The sequence below is a fragment of the Chelon labrosus genome (genome assembly GCF_963514085.1).
Source record: "Chelon labrosus genome assembly, chromosome: 21".
NCBI lineage: Eukaryota > Metazoa > Chordata > Actinopteri > Mugiliformes > Mugilidae > Chelon > Chelon labrosus.
The window spans coordinates 4,765,909-4,784,227 of record NC_140354.1 but is presented as its reverse complement, the minus strand read 5'-3'; the positions used below and the strand labels follow the sequence as shown (position 1 = coordinate 4,784,227).

At 41.9% G+C, this 18,319-nt stretch overlaps 2 protein-coding genes across 4 annotated transcripts in view; one reads left to right on the top strand and one right to left on the bottom strand.

The window, feature by feature from the left end:
* znf385c (zinc finger protein 385C) overlaps positions 1–10,806 on the top strand; it is a gene marked incomplete at its 5' end in the record, with an annotated part of 73,499 nt that extends 62,693 nt beyond the window's left edge. Inside the window, 5 exons of one of the 2 annotated variants that reach the window (XM_084570138.1) lie at positions 2,857–3,234; positions 3,360–3,547; positions 5,004–5,102; positions 5,613–5,711; positions 7,675–10,806. In XM_084570138.1, coding sequence (XP_084426264.1) covers positions 2,857–3,234; positions 3,360–3,547; positions 5,004–5,102; positions 5,613–5,711; positions 7,675–7,905 — 995 coding nt within the window. In that variant the 3' untranslated portion in view covers positions 7,906–10,806. The remainder of the gene's footprint in view (positions 1–2,856; positions 3,235–3,359; positions 3,548–5,003; positions 5,103–5,612; positions 5,712–7,674) is intronic. The other variant, XM_084570139.1, reaches the window with a different exon arrangement.
* Positions 10,807–13,488: 2,682 nt separating this feature from the next.
* Positions 13,489–18,301, bottom strand: nkiras2 (NFKB inhibitor interacting Ras-like 2). 2 transcript variants are annotated; one of them, XM_084570556.1, is made up of 4 exons: positions 18,272–18,301; positions 17,695–17,817; positions 16,996–17,237; positions 13,489–16,742 (listed from the first exon to the last, which is right to left on the bottom strand). In XM_084570556.1, the coding sequence occupies exons 2-4, from the start codon at positions 17,786–17,788 to the stop codon at positions 16,500–16,502; spliced, it is 579 nt and encodes a 192-aa protein (XP_084426682.1). In that variant the 5' UTR covers positions 17,789–17,817; positions 18,272–18,301; the 3' UTR covers positions 13,489–16,499. The 2 variants fall into 2 exon arrangements, with proteins under 2 accessions (XP_084426682.1, XP_084426681.1); XM_084570555.1 differs by having other exon boundaries at positions 18,189–18,280.
* Positions 18,302–18,319: the final 18 nt, after the last annotated feature.

Genomic DNA, 18,319 nt, shown 5'->3' with positions numbered 1-18,319 from the left:
TTAAGGCCTTGTCGCAGCATAATTAAGAGTAGCAAGAATATAAAAACAGGTGAATTTAATAGAAATATGCCAGGTGAGACAAAAAATGCTGATTCTTAATGTGTCAGCGCAAGAGACTTCTAGTGAAACAAGAGTATGAATCATTCCAAACTTCCCCCAAAACAGCATTTGTTTATGTCAAGTGTCCAGCCCTTCTAGGAACATTAGAAATTATGACTTGTGTCCATCAGGGGGGAAAGGAGGAAAAAGTGTAACAGTTTTTATGCCCTTGACTGATTCAATAGGCACTGAGATGATGGTGTAATAGTAGAATGAGATTACACATGCATTTAGAAGGGAAATGGCACTGTATTTTGCATGTAATAGTTATTTTAAAGTACCAGCAAGTATCCCATATTGCCATATTGACTAATGTTTTTCCTTTACAGAAAAACTTTCCAACATATCTTCCTTTTTTATAGATGTTCTGTCATGTGCGGTATCACAGCAGTTCGTATATATAGGAAAGAGACAGGGAAGAGCAGAGAGGACATTTCCAGTGGCACAAAGAGACTAATCAATGCTTATAAACCATGTCGCAGACCAACAAAGGACAATGAGCGGGCAAGTGAGTGAGCACCGATCTGGCGCCAAGAGACAGAGAGCCGGCATCAATCATGACAAGCATCAATCACCCTCGGCTTTGATTGACTCCGCCGTTGAAGATATCTTTGCGGGGACTCTGCCTGTCACCACAGTAATGATGATTTAAAGCAGGGATTTTCCCCCGGGAAGTTGTTTATGTTCTGCCTCGGATCTCGCCCTCTAAATCAAGCGCCTGGTATCAGCGTGCGCACGTAGAGCCCAATATTCATATTCTCATTCCGCCGTTTGGCTGTGGTTAATATGCTGAGCCGATCGATTTGCTGAACAGAGCCCCCTTGAGATGTGTTTACACTCTAAAAGCCTGTCGGACTCTTAGAAGCACAGATTAAATCCTTTTCAGATTAAATAAAGCTGATGATTGCCTGCACAACATTGATCTAGATGCTGATTGTTTGTTGTCGTGGGAGGCCGGCATGGAAGCGTTTGCTTCGACAGTTTTGCCCATTTTGGTGGCATTGTTGTATAATTAATGTGAGGGTAAGTCGGACATCTGCCGAGGAGAGACAGGAGGCATATTTTAGAGATGAGTGGGATAGTCATGGCAGGTGTCAAACAATTCAAAGAGAAAAAAGAACCTAGTCTAAACCAGTTTGGTGTGCCCTGTTTGACCTGACAGCTTGATAAATGACTAAAATGTCTGTCGATTAACTATTTAATTAACTGAATAATCATTTCAGCATTACTTTAAAGGTAATGTAATGGTAATGTATTTTTTTTTAATGTAATGTCTCTCTTAAGATGAGAGTACCTGAGACTCAGCGGGGACTTTTGAAACGATTCCCTGCTGAACGGTTATCTAAATCCTTGGATTTAAGAAGGCTTTGATTCCCACCAACCTCCATGTCTTCTCTGCGAGGTTCCTGCTAACTCCACTGATCAGTATCACTCCCCTCTAGAGACTTCTCAGGTGGCCCTGTCTTTCACATACGCTCAGGATCATACCTACCCCGGCCCCCCCCCCAGAGAGGAGCTCAAATCCCTCAAGGGTCACTCTCATTACAGCTAGGGGACCGTCTAATCTTGCTCCTATATAGTTCCTTTTACTTTAGCCAGAATGGGAGAGGAAGATCCTTATCTCCAATGATGAATTTACTCTGAAAAGCAGAGGAAAAATCAATGGAGCACAGTCGCTCTGAGGTGGTGTGTGTGTGTGTTTTGGGGTGGGGGGCACTAAATGAAATGGAGATATTCAGTGAGCGTAGCGCACAGTGCTCTGGGGTGAAGTGTGCGACTCCCTCAGGAGGGCAGTGGGGTGAAGGGGAGATGTGTAATGGAGCTCCAGTGACTTATCGGCCGGGTCCGGCAGTCGATGGGTTTGTTTATATTGACTGAGGCTCCAGGTCCACTTGATATTTGAATAGTGAGGGACAGAAGGACGGGGGAGAAGGAGCAAGGGAGGAGGCTGATGGCATTTGCTTGCTTGAACAAACTCAAATCTGGTTGTACACGGTTGAAAACGAAGACTGGCATTTTATCAGAGCATGGTACCAGGTTGGAACTTGAGAGATAAATTGCCATCTACCTTATATTGATGTCCAGTTGTTTAAGTCAATTTAAGGAGAGTGTTTCTGGTTAGGCATGTAAGGAGATTTTACTTTTTTATTTGTTTTTAGGCACCATGCCCTGTTGGGTTTCTATTAACTGTCACTAAAAACCTGTATGTGCAACATACATAAATGAAAATCATGAAATTAGTTATTACTTGGTATAGGAAGGTTACATTAGAATTGTTCAAGACTTTAGTAATTAAAGACTGATAACATATTAAAAAACTCAGCTTTGAATATTTGTTTGTCAGATTTTTTTCACAGAATTGTTCAGTTAGATTTAATAATCCTAGAGTGGCGTCAGCTTTGGCATACTTGCAGATACATACCATTAACACCAAACATTATAATAGATTTTTGAGTGAAGTCTTGTAAAAGTCTTACCAAGCAGCCAGGCTCTTGTCTCTTAATGTTAGCCCAAGACCCCTCCAGAAATGTCTTTGTCACTTTGAAGCTGTGTTTCGGCTTCGTACGCCCACTTGGAATAAAATTGTCTGATTTCTAAATGTTGCCTTGGTTTTATTAAGCCAGCCGAGAACATGTAACATTTAAAGAAGCTGCCAGTAATAACAGTTACTTTACAATGCTGTCTATAAATGGCGGTGCTGAATAAATCACAGTTTGCTGATATTAAAATATATTTTTTCCCCTTATTTTTATGCAGATCTTCAGTCTGATTTAGAACCAGCCAACCTGGAGATGAAGCTCGCAGAGAGTCCCAGGAGCTCAGTTATGCTGACACCGGTGTCTGAGGTTTCCTCCGTGGAGCTGGTCACCCTTTCCCCTCCGCAGATTTCGCCTTCCCCACAGGTCTCTGAGACGGCATCAGACACCAGTGCCCCCGAAGCCCCAGAGGCTGCAGAGGTCGCGGAGGCCGAGGATCCGACCAATGAGTCAGGCAGCCGTGCGGACACATCCAGCACGAGCGGGGAGCCACACGCGGATGACGACAAAGACCCCAAGAAGAGCAAGGCTCACCTCCACTGTCCTGTTTGTAAAGTCACAGTCAACTCCGTCTCACAACTGGAAGCACATAACAGCGGTAAGAACAACATGTGACTCTCTTAAAGCTTATACTTTTCTCTTAAGGTTATTTTGGAGAAAGGTCCGTAACGTTCATTTTAGCGCGATATTACAAGCCTGTAAACTCCCTGCTCTCTCTACCAGGTACAAAGCACAAACTGATGCTGGAGGGTCACAGCGTTCTGCCGCGACGCAGGGGTAAAGTGGTGGCAGCTCGCGCCACCTGCAAGAGCAAGCGGCTGGGAAGCAAAGGCAGCGTCGGGGTGCCCAGCAAGAACTTCCAGTGTGAAGTGTGCGAGATCTTTGTGAACTCTGAGACCCAACTGAGCCAGGTGAAACAAATATTGAGATGATATTGCATATAGTGTACGACTAATCGACTGCGTAGCATATTATTTACACTGGGAATTGTGTTGAGGTGGTGCCTACACAAATTATCAGGAATGTAAAAAAAGACATAGTGGCAACACATCAGATATTATATTAGTTCATTACTGTAAGCGACACAAGTCACGCGAGTTTCTGATTGTATCAGCCACCAGTGTGCCTATTTAAAGCTCCAACTCCCCATGGGTTCCATGGAATTGAAGTTTCTACTTGGATGAAACGCCTTCAACAAACACTCCCAGTCCATTTGCCTTTCTTTAACACTTCTGGATACACTATGACCCGGATGACCGAGAACCTTCACAGACATACAGTTCACATCAGCCTTACTGGACCATGAGGCACACAAAAGACCAGAGAAGTTTCTGCTGCAAAGTAGGACTTTAGAGGACACAAGAGAGAACACTCGAGGACCTCTCTGTCCTTCTGGTTGTGTATGAAATGATAGATGAGCGGAGAAAACAGGGGCTCAGGGAAGTCCTGCAGATTTGTCAAGGCATACTAAGTGAGAGTGCTGCTAACGCGATAGGATTTTGTTCAAAAGGGCACAGAAGTGCTGTTGACTCCGCGGGGAAAAGCACTCTAGCCAAATCATGACAAGGAGTGGAGAAAATTGTTGCATATAATTACCTCGCCTCCGCAGACGGATGATATGACCTTAGAATTAATCAGAAAACAGAACTGCCTTCACGTGGTTAGCAATTACCTTATATATTGTAACTTAGACCACACTGACCTGTACTGTAAAATTACAAAACAAAAAGGAGGCGTATCACAGTGATAGATATGGGTGTGGGATCTTAAAACCCTTATTCAATCTAAAGGACAATTTTACATTTACATGTATTTTTTACATTTACAGCCACATGAATGAAGCCATTCAAGTCAGGAAGTGAGCGCGGAGCTTTAACAAACTCTTGTCAGTGCCAGCAGTGATATATTTACTACTCATTAGTGAACCCCACTAATGGCTCCTGTTTCTACTATATTATATATTATATTGACCCCAAACCAGGTTGGGAAAGTAATTTTTCTGCATGCAATGTTCATCAAATACCACATCTGTGTCATGGAATCGTCTGTATTGGAGTGGAATGTGGAAAAGATACAGGATATGCTGGCACGTGTGAGCCGTGCACATTCAGACTGCCTTAGCTTTAAATGCATTCCACCGGTATTACATAAACATCCACTATCCCGGGAGGACGTGAGCTTCTAAGTACTGCAGCCAGACAAGGGGGTCAGCAGCAGTAGAAAGTAATGTGATGTAATTCCTGTGCACCTCAGTCATATTCAGTGTGTAGCCATTATTAATTCAGCATATAACTTTCAAAGTTGTTCCGCTGTGGTACAACAGATGCCTGTTAGAGTTGCTAATGGTACTTCTCCTGGTCTCGGTAGCACATGAACAGCAGAAGGCACAAGGATAGGCTGGCCGGAAAACCACCCAAACCCAAATTCACCCCCCACAGCAAGAGCCAGCCAAGCTCCAGCTTAGCGGTAAGTCTGAGCAACAAAGACGCGGACAAACAAAACAATGTCACGCAAATATGCACGCATGCACACACACACTCGGGGAAGACAAACAAGCCATAATTGCCTTTTTCTTACAGCAGATACGCTTAAACATGCTACACACATTTGCACAAGCTGGAATAAATTCAGTGTAGCTTGTAACGCCTTGTAAACAGCCGTTTGAATTTATCTCTGTTGCAGTTAACTCGTTTGACCCAGGCCCCGACAAACGTTAAAACACACACACACACACACACACACACACACACAGATCACATTACTGTACTGTCACAGAGGTTAAGCACACTTTTGTACTCATTGAGTCCCCTACCCCTGAGACAGGTCTAAAATAGTCCCGCTCTCCTCACTGACCAGCTCTGACAACAGCAGCCTGAATCAGCACTCCAGATTAATCACTTCTCTGCTCCTGTCATTTACACACCTCCCCATCTCTCCTCCTCTTCCTCCTCCTCTTCCTCCTCCTCCGTCCTACAGAACGTGAGATGGAGTGGCTATGCAGGCGTGGCTGTGTCTGCCATGAAGAAAGCGTTCAGCCAGTACAACCTCACCTCCCTCTCTTCCCTCTCCTCGCAGGTCAGTGGCAGGAGAGGCGGGGAATGGGGTTGGATTGGAGGGCGAGAGCTTCATCTGGCTGAACTTTAGGCCTGGCCATGGGCAGGGGACTGAGCAAATAACAATAATAATAATAAAGAAAAAGATGTTTACTTTAAAGGGATGGTTCAGATTTTTTTATAGTTTGTTTTTGTCATTTGTCATTTACTCATTTTCATATTGTAACCCATGGGTCATAATGGGACACATGGCTGTAGTTGTGGTGGCTGAGTGAGCTCAAAGCACATGGCAACAGATGAAACACTAGCAAATTAAGAAAATGTCTTCTTCAACTTGACGACATGCTCGCTGTAAATATGCACAACACCACTGAATAGAGAAGTCCCAAAGCTCTCAACACCTGCAAATATTCACAGCACCAATATAGAAATACAGAAATGCACAAACGGAAGTGTTTGCAAGGGGTCCCTGAATGTTTAAACATCACTGAAATGCAAAAGAATTGTGCATTTGATAATCATCTTCTGGGGCTCCCGTCTAAACATGTCTTGTGTCATTTGCGCTACTTGCATTGTGTTTCTGTATTCATTTTTGCTGTGAGCGTTTGCAGCACGTTTCCGCATCTGCTCGTGTCGTGAGTATTTCCGATGCACACCTTCTCAAACTGATGAGGACGCCTTAACTTGTTTGTGTTTTGTCTATTCGCACGTGTTCTCCTAAAGCTGCAGTGCGCTGAGCTCTCTCTGCCTCCATATGTACTACTTAAATGGCTTTCGTGGGCATGAAGCTCATCGTTTAATCAAATGTAGTGTTAGAAAATGCGCTGTGTCATTTATTTAGATCCTGCCACCTGGTCTTACGTGAAACAGACAAAAAGGAAAAGAAAAGAAAAGCAAAAACAGCAGTCTGGGAAGGGTAGAAGCTGCATTATGTTTTAAAATGCATAAACAATTTCTCATCTAAACTCATGTCATCCAAACAGGGACCAATGAGTACAGTATTCCATCTATGGCTTACAAAAGTCTGAACTATCCTTTTAAAATTGGAGAGCTTCATAGTTGTATACCCTGCAGTTTAACCTTTGTCTTGATGAAAATGTCAGTTGCGCGCAAGTTTGGGCAAATTCATATTTTGTAGACTTGAGTGAAATTAAAAGCAAATACAACCCCTGAAGCAAACAGACATTAAAATGAGCATTTGTTCAAATGTTAATGCACTGTTACCTTTTAATGCAGCAACTTTAAGAAAGATAAAATCTGAACGTGAATTGTGGCATATGCAAAAGTTTGAGGATTTAAAATGAAAGTAGAAAACGGTTAGAAAAACAAGTCAGCTTACGCTATACATAGTCTGAAATGTCAGTGAGAAATGTCAGTTGAGAGGGACGGGTGGATGTTGAGAGAAGAGCAGAAAGATAAGGGAAACTTTTTAGAGGAATCTTCTTGTGTGTTTGGCAGACAAGCAAAGCTAAAACCCCTACCTGCAACCTCATCGCAAATGTCACTGTCTGAAGCAAAGCATCACCTGGATAAGCCAGGGTCGGTTCGGAAACAAGCTTAAGGTTGTGTCAGTCAGTCCTCCAAATGTCAGCGTATTTTGAGTTAACAGTAAGGTGACCACACTTTTGCACGTGCCACAATTACCGTTGTCCAGAGAAATAAAATGTGCATCACCTTTTGAAATGTGTTTTTTTTTTTGCTCCGTTTGTTGCATGGGTTGAATTTATGCCTTGTCACTTCATAAAAAACAAGAGATGTAATTTGCCCAGGGATGCTTTTGCACACAACTGAATCTGTGTGGTGAGAGTTTGTGCAACAAGCCATCAGGAATCCAGTTCTTTCTGGTTTTGGTATGAACATGTATTCCTCTGCTGCAGCTCTGTGTGCAAGAACGGGCCATGGGTTTGGGAAACATGTTTGCCTAGTAAACATGCAGTCACTGTGTTCTTCTCTCACTTCGCTGTTCCCCCTCCTGTCTTCTCCAGACCAAACTGGCCTTGCAGAAGCAGCTGACCAAGAGTTTGACAACTGGCTTCCTGCCCAGCCCCCTCACCCCGCCAACTCTGTGCACAGTGGCAACTAACCCACTGGCTCTGCGTCACCCGGTGGGCACCACCACCTTCATCCAAACCCCATTCCTGGGCCCCGCACTGTTCCGGCCCGCCCCGGGCCCACTGCGGGCCACACACACACCCATCATCTTCTCCCCCTACTAAAGACTTGACCCACTTCCCATTTGAGCTCCACCCCTGTCCCTTTACCAAATCCAAGGCCCTCCTTTAGTGTGACCCACACAACTAAGGCCACACGCAAACTATGCAGCCCACCTGACTTAAAATGGGAAGATTCCTGACGCTCGCTAGGCCATCAGGTCTGAGAGCTGTTCAGCTTATCATAAAGGCCAAGATCCCCCATCATGCCTTCTTTCTGCTCCTCTTAAAATGACCTAAGGAGCAGGACAGGCCTCCAGACAGTGACTGGTGCTCTGAGGCCGCTTTTATAGCCATTTCATGGGTCATCATGGTTTGGATTATGGATATTAATGTGTAATTTATTAGAGAACAAATATAGACAAGTCTAGATGTATGTTTAGTGTGGTTGCCACAAAATAAGGTCCCTTTACTTGATGCTCTTTTAAAACAATTTTTATTTATTGGTTTGAAGGTACGAAGAAAGGTCATTATAGGTCATTAAAGCAGCTGAACCGGAGCCATAGCTGTACGGCTGCACAAGGCAGTCTTGTCAATCAGTGTTTTCAGCTAACAAGTGTGAAGGATCATCTGAAAGTCAAGTGCTGTGACATGGCGTCTTGGATATGGACACTTATCCCTTCTTAACTCCTTAAGAACAACTCTTCATTGTGTGTGATATATGGATCTATAGCTACATAGTGTATGTCTATGTGGTAAAACCCCATTAGCACCGTTTTGCACCTCCACTCCTCTGCCAAATAATGTTCCCTGAGCTCTTATGTCTTTCTTTTTTAGTCACAGCCACAGTCATAGCCCTCAAGATTTTTTCCTTTCCTATGTCCTCAGGATTAAGCAGTCATTAAGGTCCAGAAAAGGTCAGCTTGTCAACTTGACTTTGTTTCACTTAGCAAATCTGTCTTCAGATGATTTTTTATTTTTTTATCATTATTTTTGCTCCAGTGCATCATTCACGCACCGCAACTTCAGCATTCAACATTCAAACATTTCTGCAGCTATGGATGTCTTACGTTGCAAACTACCACGATTTCTTTCCCCTCAACGACGACTGTGCATCCTTTCCTTCACCCCGCCGCCGTCACCTCGCTGTTGCCCTTGATTTTCTCCAGCGTTATCTCAGCATGAGATGATGAGGAGCGAGCGAGAGTTCGCTCCCAGTGCTCGCAATCGCACACATAATGAAAACACAATGGATAACTTGAAGACTTGATGGGATTTCAGAGCTGAAAAAAAAAAAAAAGTTTGGATGACAGTGGGTGGGGAGGCTGCTCAGCCAGTATTTGATTGACATTCTGTTGCAGTGTCTGCGCACAGCGTGGGAGGGAACAAAGCACAGTGCCATGGCAACCACATTAAAAGCACCTTAAAACTGATTTACCTATAAAAGCAATGGAAATTGTGTTGATGTTCAGTTCTTCTTGTTTTTTTTTTCTTTGCTGTAAGTGTATGTTTTACTACCCCACGTCAATTTCAGTGCAAATTTTGCTTTGGAAAAAAAAAACAAAAAAACAATCAGTTGAGAATGATCTGATTATGGATTTTCCATGACCAAGACAAGTCTCACATATGAAGCAATACATTCAGTATGTTTATGTTTATGATGTGTTTCCAGTGTTTCAGTGGCTTTATCTATTCTATACTGTACACTCCTGTAACAATGTATTATGTACTCCAACAGCCAAGGGCCAACTCTGATTTGTCAGCGAAGAGTCATTCGAAATAATGGGTTGTCCCAGTGCTGCCCTTGATGCTTGACACTCATGGTCAGTCTCCACATGTTGTTCCATTTATAGCTTCTCTTGTGCCGCAGAGAGGGTGCTTCAACACCACATGACATTGCTGTTTAACTTTTTAGCGGAGCCAGAGAACCTTTGTTTGACATCCACTGAGCAAAACATTGTTGGGATGAAGTGTCACAAGTGCAACATCGACTGTCATATTGCCGTTTATGCTCGTCTCCCCCCCTTCCCCCAACCAGGATATCTGCTGACACTCACCCTTCCTCGCGCCAAAACAAACTCCTGGCGCGATCTCAAAGGGACCTGGAGCGCGCTCATCCTCCTTCCTTCGACGCTTGAATCATGCCCTCTTAAATTACAGTAATGGAGCAAATCCTATGCATTTCTCATAGTGCAATATGTGTAGTTGTGTGTGACGCAGCAGTGCCATCTGTCGTGAAAGCCCTGTAACTGCCATCCAGTACTAGTGCTTCTACAACACCTTTGACCCGATGTACATTTCTGTTTAAGGACCCCCAAGCCTTTCTGGGTAGGCAAAAACCACCGTCATACTAATATGATCTCCCCTCCTCCCGGTCGCACTACTCAGTGAACCAGCCAGCCTTTAAACGTCACTGTTTGTTTGTTTCCATCGGTCAGTGGGAACTCTGACCTAAAGTACTGAAACTTTTCTTAAAATAAAGAATCTAGAGAAGGCAATTATATGTAGAAATCATAGAGTAACTATAGAGATTTTAACAGAGTTGCTATCGTTATCTGTATCATAAAACTGCTATCATAGAAGAGAGTAGAATATGTTATTGTAGGCTCTGTACGGCATACAGGGAAAGGAAAAATGCTTTGCTTTCTTCTTTTGTTTCTTTATTTACATGTTGTTTTTTTTAAGTACAACGGAAAATATTTAAATTTTGAGTGAGCTTTTTTTTTTTTTTTTTCCTCCTTGTTTGACAATGACTGAATTAATAATGAAATTCAAGGCCTTTTTAGACGATATCCTACAGTCACATTAGCCAGGCCTTCTCAGGGGTGACAGGTTGAGCAAATGCTAACATGACCATCCATTCAGGGTATCCCTCCATAGCTCTAGAGAGCAGGAAACACTGTACGCATGGATGGAATGACAGGAAAAAAACATAACAAAACAAAAAAAAACACTTACAGTGCTGTACATTAGAGAGGAAATGGGATGGATTTTGGAAAATAAAGCTTTTAGAACTTGTAAAAAACTGTTTTTAATGGTTATGTTGTATATTTTTTTGTGTGTGTGTGTTATGGGTAAAATTGAAAGACGGCAACATCCCAGAAGGCAGCGCTTTCTTCAGATTGATGTCTGAGAAATAACAATACGCGTGTGGGTGTGTGAGAAAAACTCAAGCAGAGGATCACTAATGAATGATGAGCGACAATGTGAAGATTTATGAAGATCAAAATTATTTTTAGTACAGCTGAAACCCACTTAGATGTTAGGAAAAAAAGAAAGCAAATCTATTTAAAAATACAAATCATTATTTAGACAAAGCTACTCGCATATCAGTTTTTGCAGGTGAAGGTCTGCAGGCCTGACAGAAAGCATGCAGTCCTTCTTATCATTTGTTCACAGGGCAAGTCACAGCCCCTAATTTTCCAGCTGTTTCGGGAACAATTCCAGACAGCTGGTTTGGGGTTTAGCCAAGGTACGGCGGCGAAAGCAAATGGAAGCCGGCTAGCGCTACCATTTCTGAGCTCTGTTGCATTTGTAGCTCACAGATGATTGATGGAACAGTATACCTGAGTGGCGGGTGTGGTTAAGAGCCCAGCTAATCTTCTTTATGGTCAGATGAGTCTCCACAGATGGTTGACACAATGCATCAGAGGCTGCAGAATGATTTGATGCAAAACAATGAATCCTCCTGGATCCTCCAAAGCAACTTTGACACACTGAAACTGAGCATGTGATAATATGCACTTAATAACCGTGCATTTATCCCAGTCGGCTATGTGTTAATCTTCCTGTTTCCCTCTTTATTTGAAGCAGAGCCCTTGAATTCTGTTTTCATGTTGTCCTTTCCGCCTCTGACCAACATGCCAGCTCATCCTCCGTGGAAACAGCAGATAAGCACGACATCAAGTCCATCACCTCCTGTGGTGCCAATCAAAGGGAAGCCATCGGATCCTCAGCACTTACCGAAGCCGGTGATACGGCTAAAGGACGCGATGACCTTACTAAGCTGTGACACTGGCCTATCCGCCGTATTGATCCATTTTCTTATCTGACTGCTCGCCAAGGAGGGTGTGACACCATTTTCCCCCCGCTGGGGTCACTACTTCAGTCGAGAGTCAGCCCAACAAATATACTCTTCACATAAAAATCTTCACATAAAAATCACTTCCTGTAATGGCACTTTAACAGCTTCTATAAAAGAAATGTAAACTTTTGTAAAAACACATAATTTAAATACCAAAATAATAGCAAGCATTTGTCTTTAATATCATGAACTTAAGTTGAACAGGAATAACCAGGTATTTATAGTATGTAGAGTTACAATTATATAGCAAAGTACTATGGCTAGCACTAACTAGTTATATATAATATTTTGTATATCAGTGAAAAATCGTGACTTGCTGTTGCTATTTTGTGCTTGGAACAACATTAATCTATATTGGCCTTACACCCTGGATGTAAGGCTATGTCTGTACCGGTGCATTCAGTTGTAGACCTGTCATTTCACAACCTACAATCGGCCTAAACCACTACCATTAAACCAGCTCCAGTGTGTACAGTACTACTGTGCAAAAGGCTCAGGAACTAAAAGCAAAACGAATATGATTTTAGAAATAACGCACTGACCTATCTTTAACTTTTCCAGTTAACTTCGTGCAAAGCGCAGTAGCCAGTACCTAATTCAATTAGGCGTGAGAACCTTTTAAACCTTTAAAGCGACACCAGCTCTCCTTAGTATGCGTCTGCAGTTTTCCCACTGGTTGGTTGTTCCAAGCATCTTGGAGAGCTTACTACAATTCTCAGACTGTCTCAGCGTGTCTCATATTTAATTTAATAATTTTCAGATGGAGGTTCTGGGGGAGCCATGCCATCTGCTGCAGGACTCCTTGTTCGCTGTGCTCCTGAAGGTAATTCTTTATGACTCCATCTGTATGTTTTGCTGTATGACTCCATTTACATTTATGTGTAACCCATACTTACTATGCAGTTATTTTGTAATTAGGTCATCATTAAGCCTATTATATCATTCAGCATAGTCACTAATTAGTTTGGACTGCTTGTTTAAATGTATTCTATCTGCATTGCATGCGGATAAGTATTCCCTGTTTGTATAAATAATAATTGCAAATCATTATCTACAAAATAACTGTCACAGATAACACTGGACGACTATTGTAGAACACAGAGACTTCAGTATTGCTGTATTGATGCTGCATTGATGCTGCAAATTTTCTCTTTATAAAGTGCACAGAAAGATGAGAGATGGAGGCTAGACTCATCTGAGCAGTGGAATAAATCATTTTGTTCTCTAGCTTCCACTGTGTCTTTATTTAGGCCGTTATCGAACTTAAATGGTCTTTCTATTGACTGCTGGGAGACATTTTGTCGACAGACCCTTTCAACAGACTGCGCGCACACAAGGAGTGGTGTGGCACAAAACAGAAGAAATAAAGATCCTGTTTCTGCACTGTTCCCAGTGCCCTAAGCTTGACTTATTCCGATTAAATCACCCTGTGAGCTCGGGACAAATGTGCTGTCTCTGATGTTCGTGGGCACCCAGCGTAACAGCTAACATTTGACATAACTGATGGCTTAAGGGCAGCTGATATTTCCAGCTAGGAAAAATAAAAAGCCCGATAACACAGAGAACAAAGGTGGCACTGCCATTTCAAGCTGGATGTGTTCACTGCTGTGTGGAATTGTTCTGTTAATCTGATTCTTCATTACGGCGGCTGTGAAAAGCGGGTCAGTGCAGCAGCTTTGAGGGTTGAAGTCTATTTTCTCTTTGAAAAAAAAAAAAGAAAGTAAGAAACAAAGGCTTATAAAACACTATCTTTTTTTATGGTTTCCAGGGAGCACCGGCTGGATGCTCAACTGCAGTTCTGAGACACACTGTCATGCAACAGTAAAAGAGTTACTGGTAATTGCTGGTTGCCTTCTGACTTTGACCATCAAATAGACATTTCTCTTTTGGTGGAAAAATGTTCATTAATCATGCACTGACAAATCCATCCCTTCCCGGGTGTTTATTTGACATTTTGTGATTCTTTTTTCATTTTTTTTTCTCCTGGGTCAATACTTCCTTGCCATTTGAACTGAAGGACGTAAAATTAGCACCACTATGGACTGTCATCTTCCATATGTATGATACAATCACTGGACCTGTTTGAGTGCGGTAGCGTCGCTGCACGGGCACAGTTCTAGTCATTAAAAAGAACATGATTGAAATGAGATGGTACATGATAGCACCCTCCGGGGAAACTAAGGTGAGTGTAATATCATTTCATAAATGTTCCACTTGAGGTTTTCTCATTATCTTGCTTTAACCTCTACAGTCAACTTGCCTCCGTGGAAATAGCAGATCATTTCCTTTGCAGGAGCATCTCTGACCTTGTCTGGCTGGAACAGTTTCCCCAACCACCACTAAACCGACGCACAGATGGATAAGTAACGGCAAACTGATTATTGTTCAGCTAATTCTCAGCAAAGTCCGTACAACAGCGGCCCACGGATAATCATCATGAACAGACAGGGATTGCACTGACGGCTTTGGTGTCAGTGTAGAGCTTAAAAACAAATCCAATCAGGAGACGGCACAGGCAGCTCCCCAGCATATCCAATTATCAGGGAATCACTAATGCATGGGGGATAATTCCTGGTATTGAATATTTCATTTTGTGTGCTTCCTAGCAAATTAAAAGTGCATTCGACTTCTATATTAACACTATTGGTCTTCAAAAATGGTAGCCCTCCTGAAGACTTAAGAGCGTGCTCAGTGTTAGGCTATGTTAAAGGCTATAAAATATATTCATGTTGTCATTAAGCAGTAATGGCAATGTGTTAGGTTGCCAGATTAGCACCAGTCTACATTTATAAACTTCCCTGCATCATGTGATGAGTTACAGAACACAGCTACACAGTAAATACTGACTTTCTAGCAATGTTTGTCGATCTCTGTTCACATGTTTGGTACTTGGTTGTATGCTGTAATATATAATATATTATTATAGACTATGCTATAACCATCACTATTGCTTTTGTTGTGAAGGATTTGCTTGAAGTGTGGTTTTAATCTGACTACAACATGTTCCTCCCTGTGACCACTGGGGGGCAGTGGACACCCATGATCATAAAAACATTCAATTTAATCCATCATCACAGGCAGTGAAAACATTAATAAATCATTAATATTCATTTGTGGTGCTCATTATTGGTCTGTTTTTTGTAACAGTGTTAAAGATGAGTTTTCTGGTGTGAATAATTTGCCTTTACACACCATCAGACTACATAAACAACCAATTTCAAGCGGTGAGAGGACAACTATTGCTTTGCTTATTACTCGCATTAGGTGGAACATTGTCTTTTCACTTCATTAAAAGGCTGTTGTAACCACAGATTAGTTACAGCCCAGAGTCAAATTACACTTGGGAACAGTTTTACAACAAAGAACACAGTGTTGTTAAACTCAATAACCAGAGACACGCACAAATTTAATTTACTGAACCTTTCCAAACTGGAATGCCTTTTCCTGCCACTGAACTCTTTAACCTTTACGTCTGAGTTTGCACGTCGCAGAGACAATATTAAAGAATTGAACTGCACAATTTTAGCACGATCACAAATTCTGGTTTGGTACAAACAATGCTTTAATTTGTTAACAAAGCACGCAAGCAAATATCGAGTGAGCAAATCTTGAGGACGCTTACACATAAAAGCTTGATATTCACAAATAATGTTGCATGTATGATACGGAGTGTTGACAGACTCTGACAGAATTTTCAAGACAGTGTCAATGCATTTCCAGTGGAAAAAAATAAATGAAAAGCTGCTCATGTCTGACCTCTCATCACACTCGGAATAAACAGTGTTTGGCTCATGTCTATGGTTTATTTTGCACCTCAGTAGAAACAAACCAACAGTAACTGATTACATCGGACAGTTTGTTAATATAGTTTGAACATCTTGTACTCAGAGTATTGAAACCATATGTGGTAAGGAATGTCAGTCATTCACTCTACATTAAGAAGTGAATCTCAGCAACAAGGGTGTAACAAATCTCCAGATCAATGAACAAGACAGCTACTGTACATCATCAGTAACATTCCTATGCCATCTTTCCTGTTACTTTATGTGGAATTCAGCATTCATGTGATGCAGGTTGTAGGGGACTTTGACTGCGTACACACCTAGTGTACATGTACATATAATGCCAGCCAGTGCAAATATGTGCACGGTCCCGATTTATCTATTCAGTGAGCGCCATGAGTCTCAAAATCAAAATGTTGATTGTCAGTAATTTAAGAGGTACAAGGTGTACAGTAAGCCCAAATAACACAATCAATTGTCCGGACATGACTGCTAATGTTACAAGTGAAATAGTTTGACCATCATTTTATCCAAATAAATGTGGATGACATAAACGTAATGGACACTTCCATTTCTTAACTGATATGGATACAAAAGCAATATTAATGCCAACAGTGCACACTGGATAGAAATATCCATACAATCATCTGGCCTTTTCTCTCATCTTTTCCATGTTCTCAAATCCTCAAAACTCTTGTGGCCTGAATCCCTTGTGACATCAATTTTTAATTTAAGTAAAATAAGGTCCCATTAAACCTTCCTCCCCCTTAAACAAGACAGCTGTGTCAGGCCTTTTAGCTGTCTGTTGAACCACTGCCCTTATTCTTGTTGCGGCTGAGAGGGAAAGTGGACTTGCTCTGGGGCTGGGTCATTTTGCTGGCCAGATAGACAAAGGGTTCAATGAGTGTACGTCGGTCCACCACCGACACTTCCCACAGACGCACCTTCTCATTCTTCGCCCAGTTCTGGGCCATGTTAGAGTCAATTTTCCTTTCGTCCTGCTTGTCCAGCTTGTTGCCCAACACAACAATGGTCACCTGTAGATAATGATTATCAGGTTAGTACCACATCAGTGAAATCTCCAGCACATATTATGTGTGCTTCACTGAAGGTGGTCAGGTGGGAATTAACTAAAATTAGGAGGAAATAACATTCAAGAGATGATTTATGAATTTTTGTAGACATGACTTGCTCTCTTTGAGCACAAGAGACATGGCGCAGGTCAAAAAAGGTCTAAAAGGTGCTGTCTCATGAATTTATAAAAGCCTGGTATAGCTCTTTGCTCCTCACCTCTTTCTTATCTCTGTGACGATCAATGTCTTTCTTGAGGGCCTCCATTCGCTTGAAGGACTCTTTGCTGTCAACGCTGTAGACGAGCACAAAGCCGTCAGCAAACGTGTAGTAGTGCCGGGGAAACTCCATCCCGTCCCGGAGTCCACGGGTGTCATAGAAGCGCACCTGCTCTCGTGTGCCGCGGTCAGTTTCTATGGATCCGATATAAATGTCCTCCAGGGTCTCCATGGGCTCAGAGCCTAACAGTGGGTAAACAAACACAGGCATATATTGTGTGATACGCTATTCAGTATTTGTAGATATGCATTAAGCCTGCGGAAAATGACCCATGAGGTAGATGTTACAAATTGCTGTCATTTTTGGAAAACTGAATCCAATATGCCAGAAATTATGCAATTAATAGTTAAATTACATTAAATTTGGTAAACATTTGGTTCTAAGTTCGAAACAAGAAACCAGAAAGAAGTTTATCAGACAGATCGATGGATAAATAGATAGATTATTTATCCCTGTGTTAAATTTGGTATTTTATTATTGAGAGATTACAAATGTCTTAATAAACCAGCATATTCCAGTCTAACAATTAATACTTAAATATGTAATGCCAGTAATTACAGAGAATACCCACTGTAACATCAACACTCTAGACAACAGGCGTGTCTTCTTAAAACAACAGAGTATTATGAGATGACATACCTGCAACATGATTGGCATACAGCAATTGTTCCAATACAGCTGTTTTTCCAACTGCAGCCTGGCCACACACCACCACTTTACAGCTTTTGCCCATCCTGATTTCTCCCTCTCCGCTCACAAAATCTATTATTGATCGAGATGCACAGATCGAACAGTTAACGCAAATACATTTTAACCTACAGCGAGTGCAACGCATAACACTGCAGTGCACTTTATTTGCGATAGGATACATTATGAAGTTCTATGCATTACATAGCTCAGAAGTAATAAATAGCTCACTAGCACCTGCATATATTAATCTACATTAGTCATGTTTAGCTATTTCAAGACGAAACTTTGGCTAGACGAGTAGGCTAACTTCAAACGGTTTGTGACACTAAGAACTAGCTTAGCTTTAGCTTTTGGAAGATCCAGAGCCTCGATAGCACGTATAAAGTCGCTAATCTTTTTTGAAACTGACATTTCGACTGAAACGTGTTCTCAAAAATACATACGTTGTTAATGACAATGATTTTGTCAACCTGTATTCGCTGTTGGAATGTTTTTTTACATGCAAACGGTAGACAGCTCTCCTTACCTAACGGGCTACTTCCTGTTTACAGTGAACGTAACGACTGCAGTATGT

Excerpts from the sequence above, each read along its gene's own strand:
- nkiras2 (XM_084570556.1), bottom strand. The coding sequence starts at position 17,788 with ATGGGCAAAAGCTGTAAAGTGGTGGTGTGTGGCCAGGCTGCAGTTGGA. Across the intron at positions 17,238-17,694 it reads GTATGCCAATCATGTTGCAG|GCTCTGAGCCCATGGAGACC; the intron begins GTATGTCATCTC and ends ACCCACTGTTAG. Across the intron at positions 16,743-16,995 it reads GTCACAGAGATAAGAAAGAG|GTGACCATTGTTGTGTTGGG; the intron begins GTGAGGAGCAAA and ends CATTATCTACAG.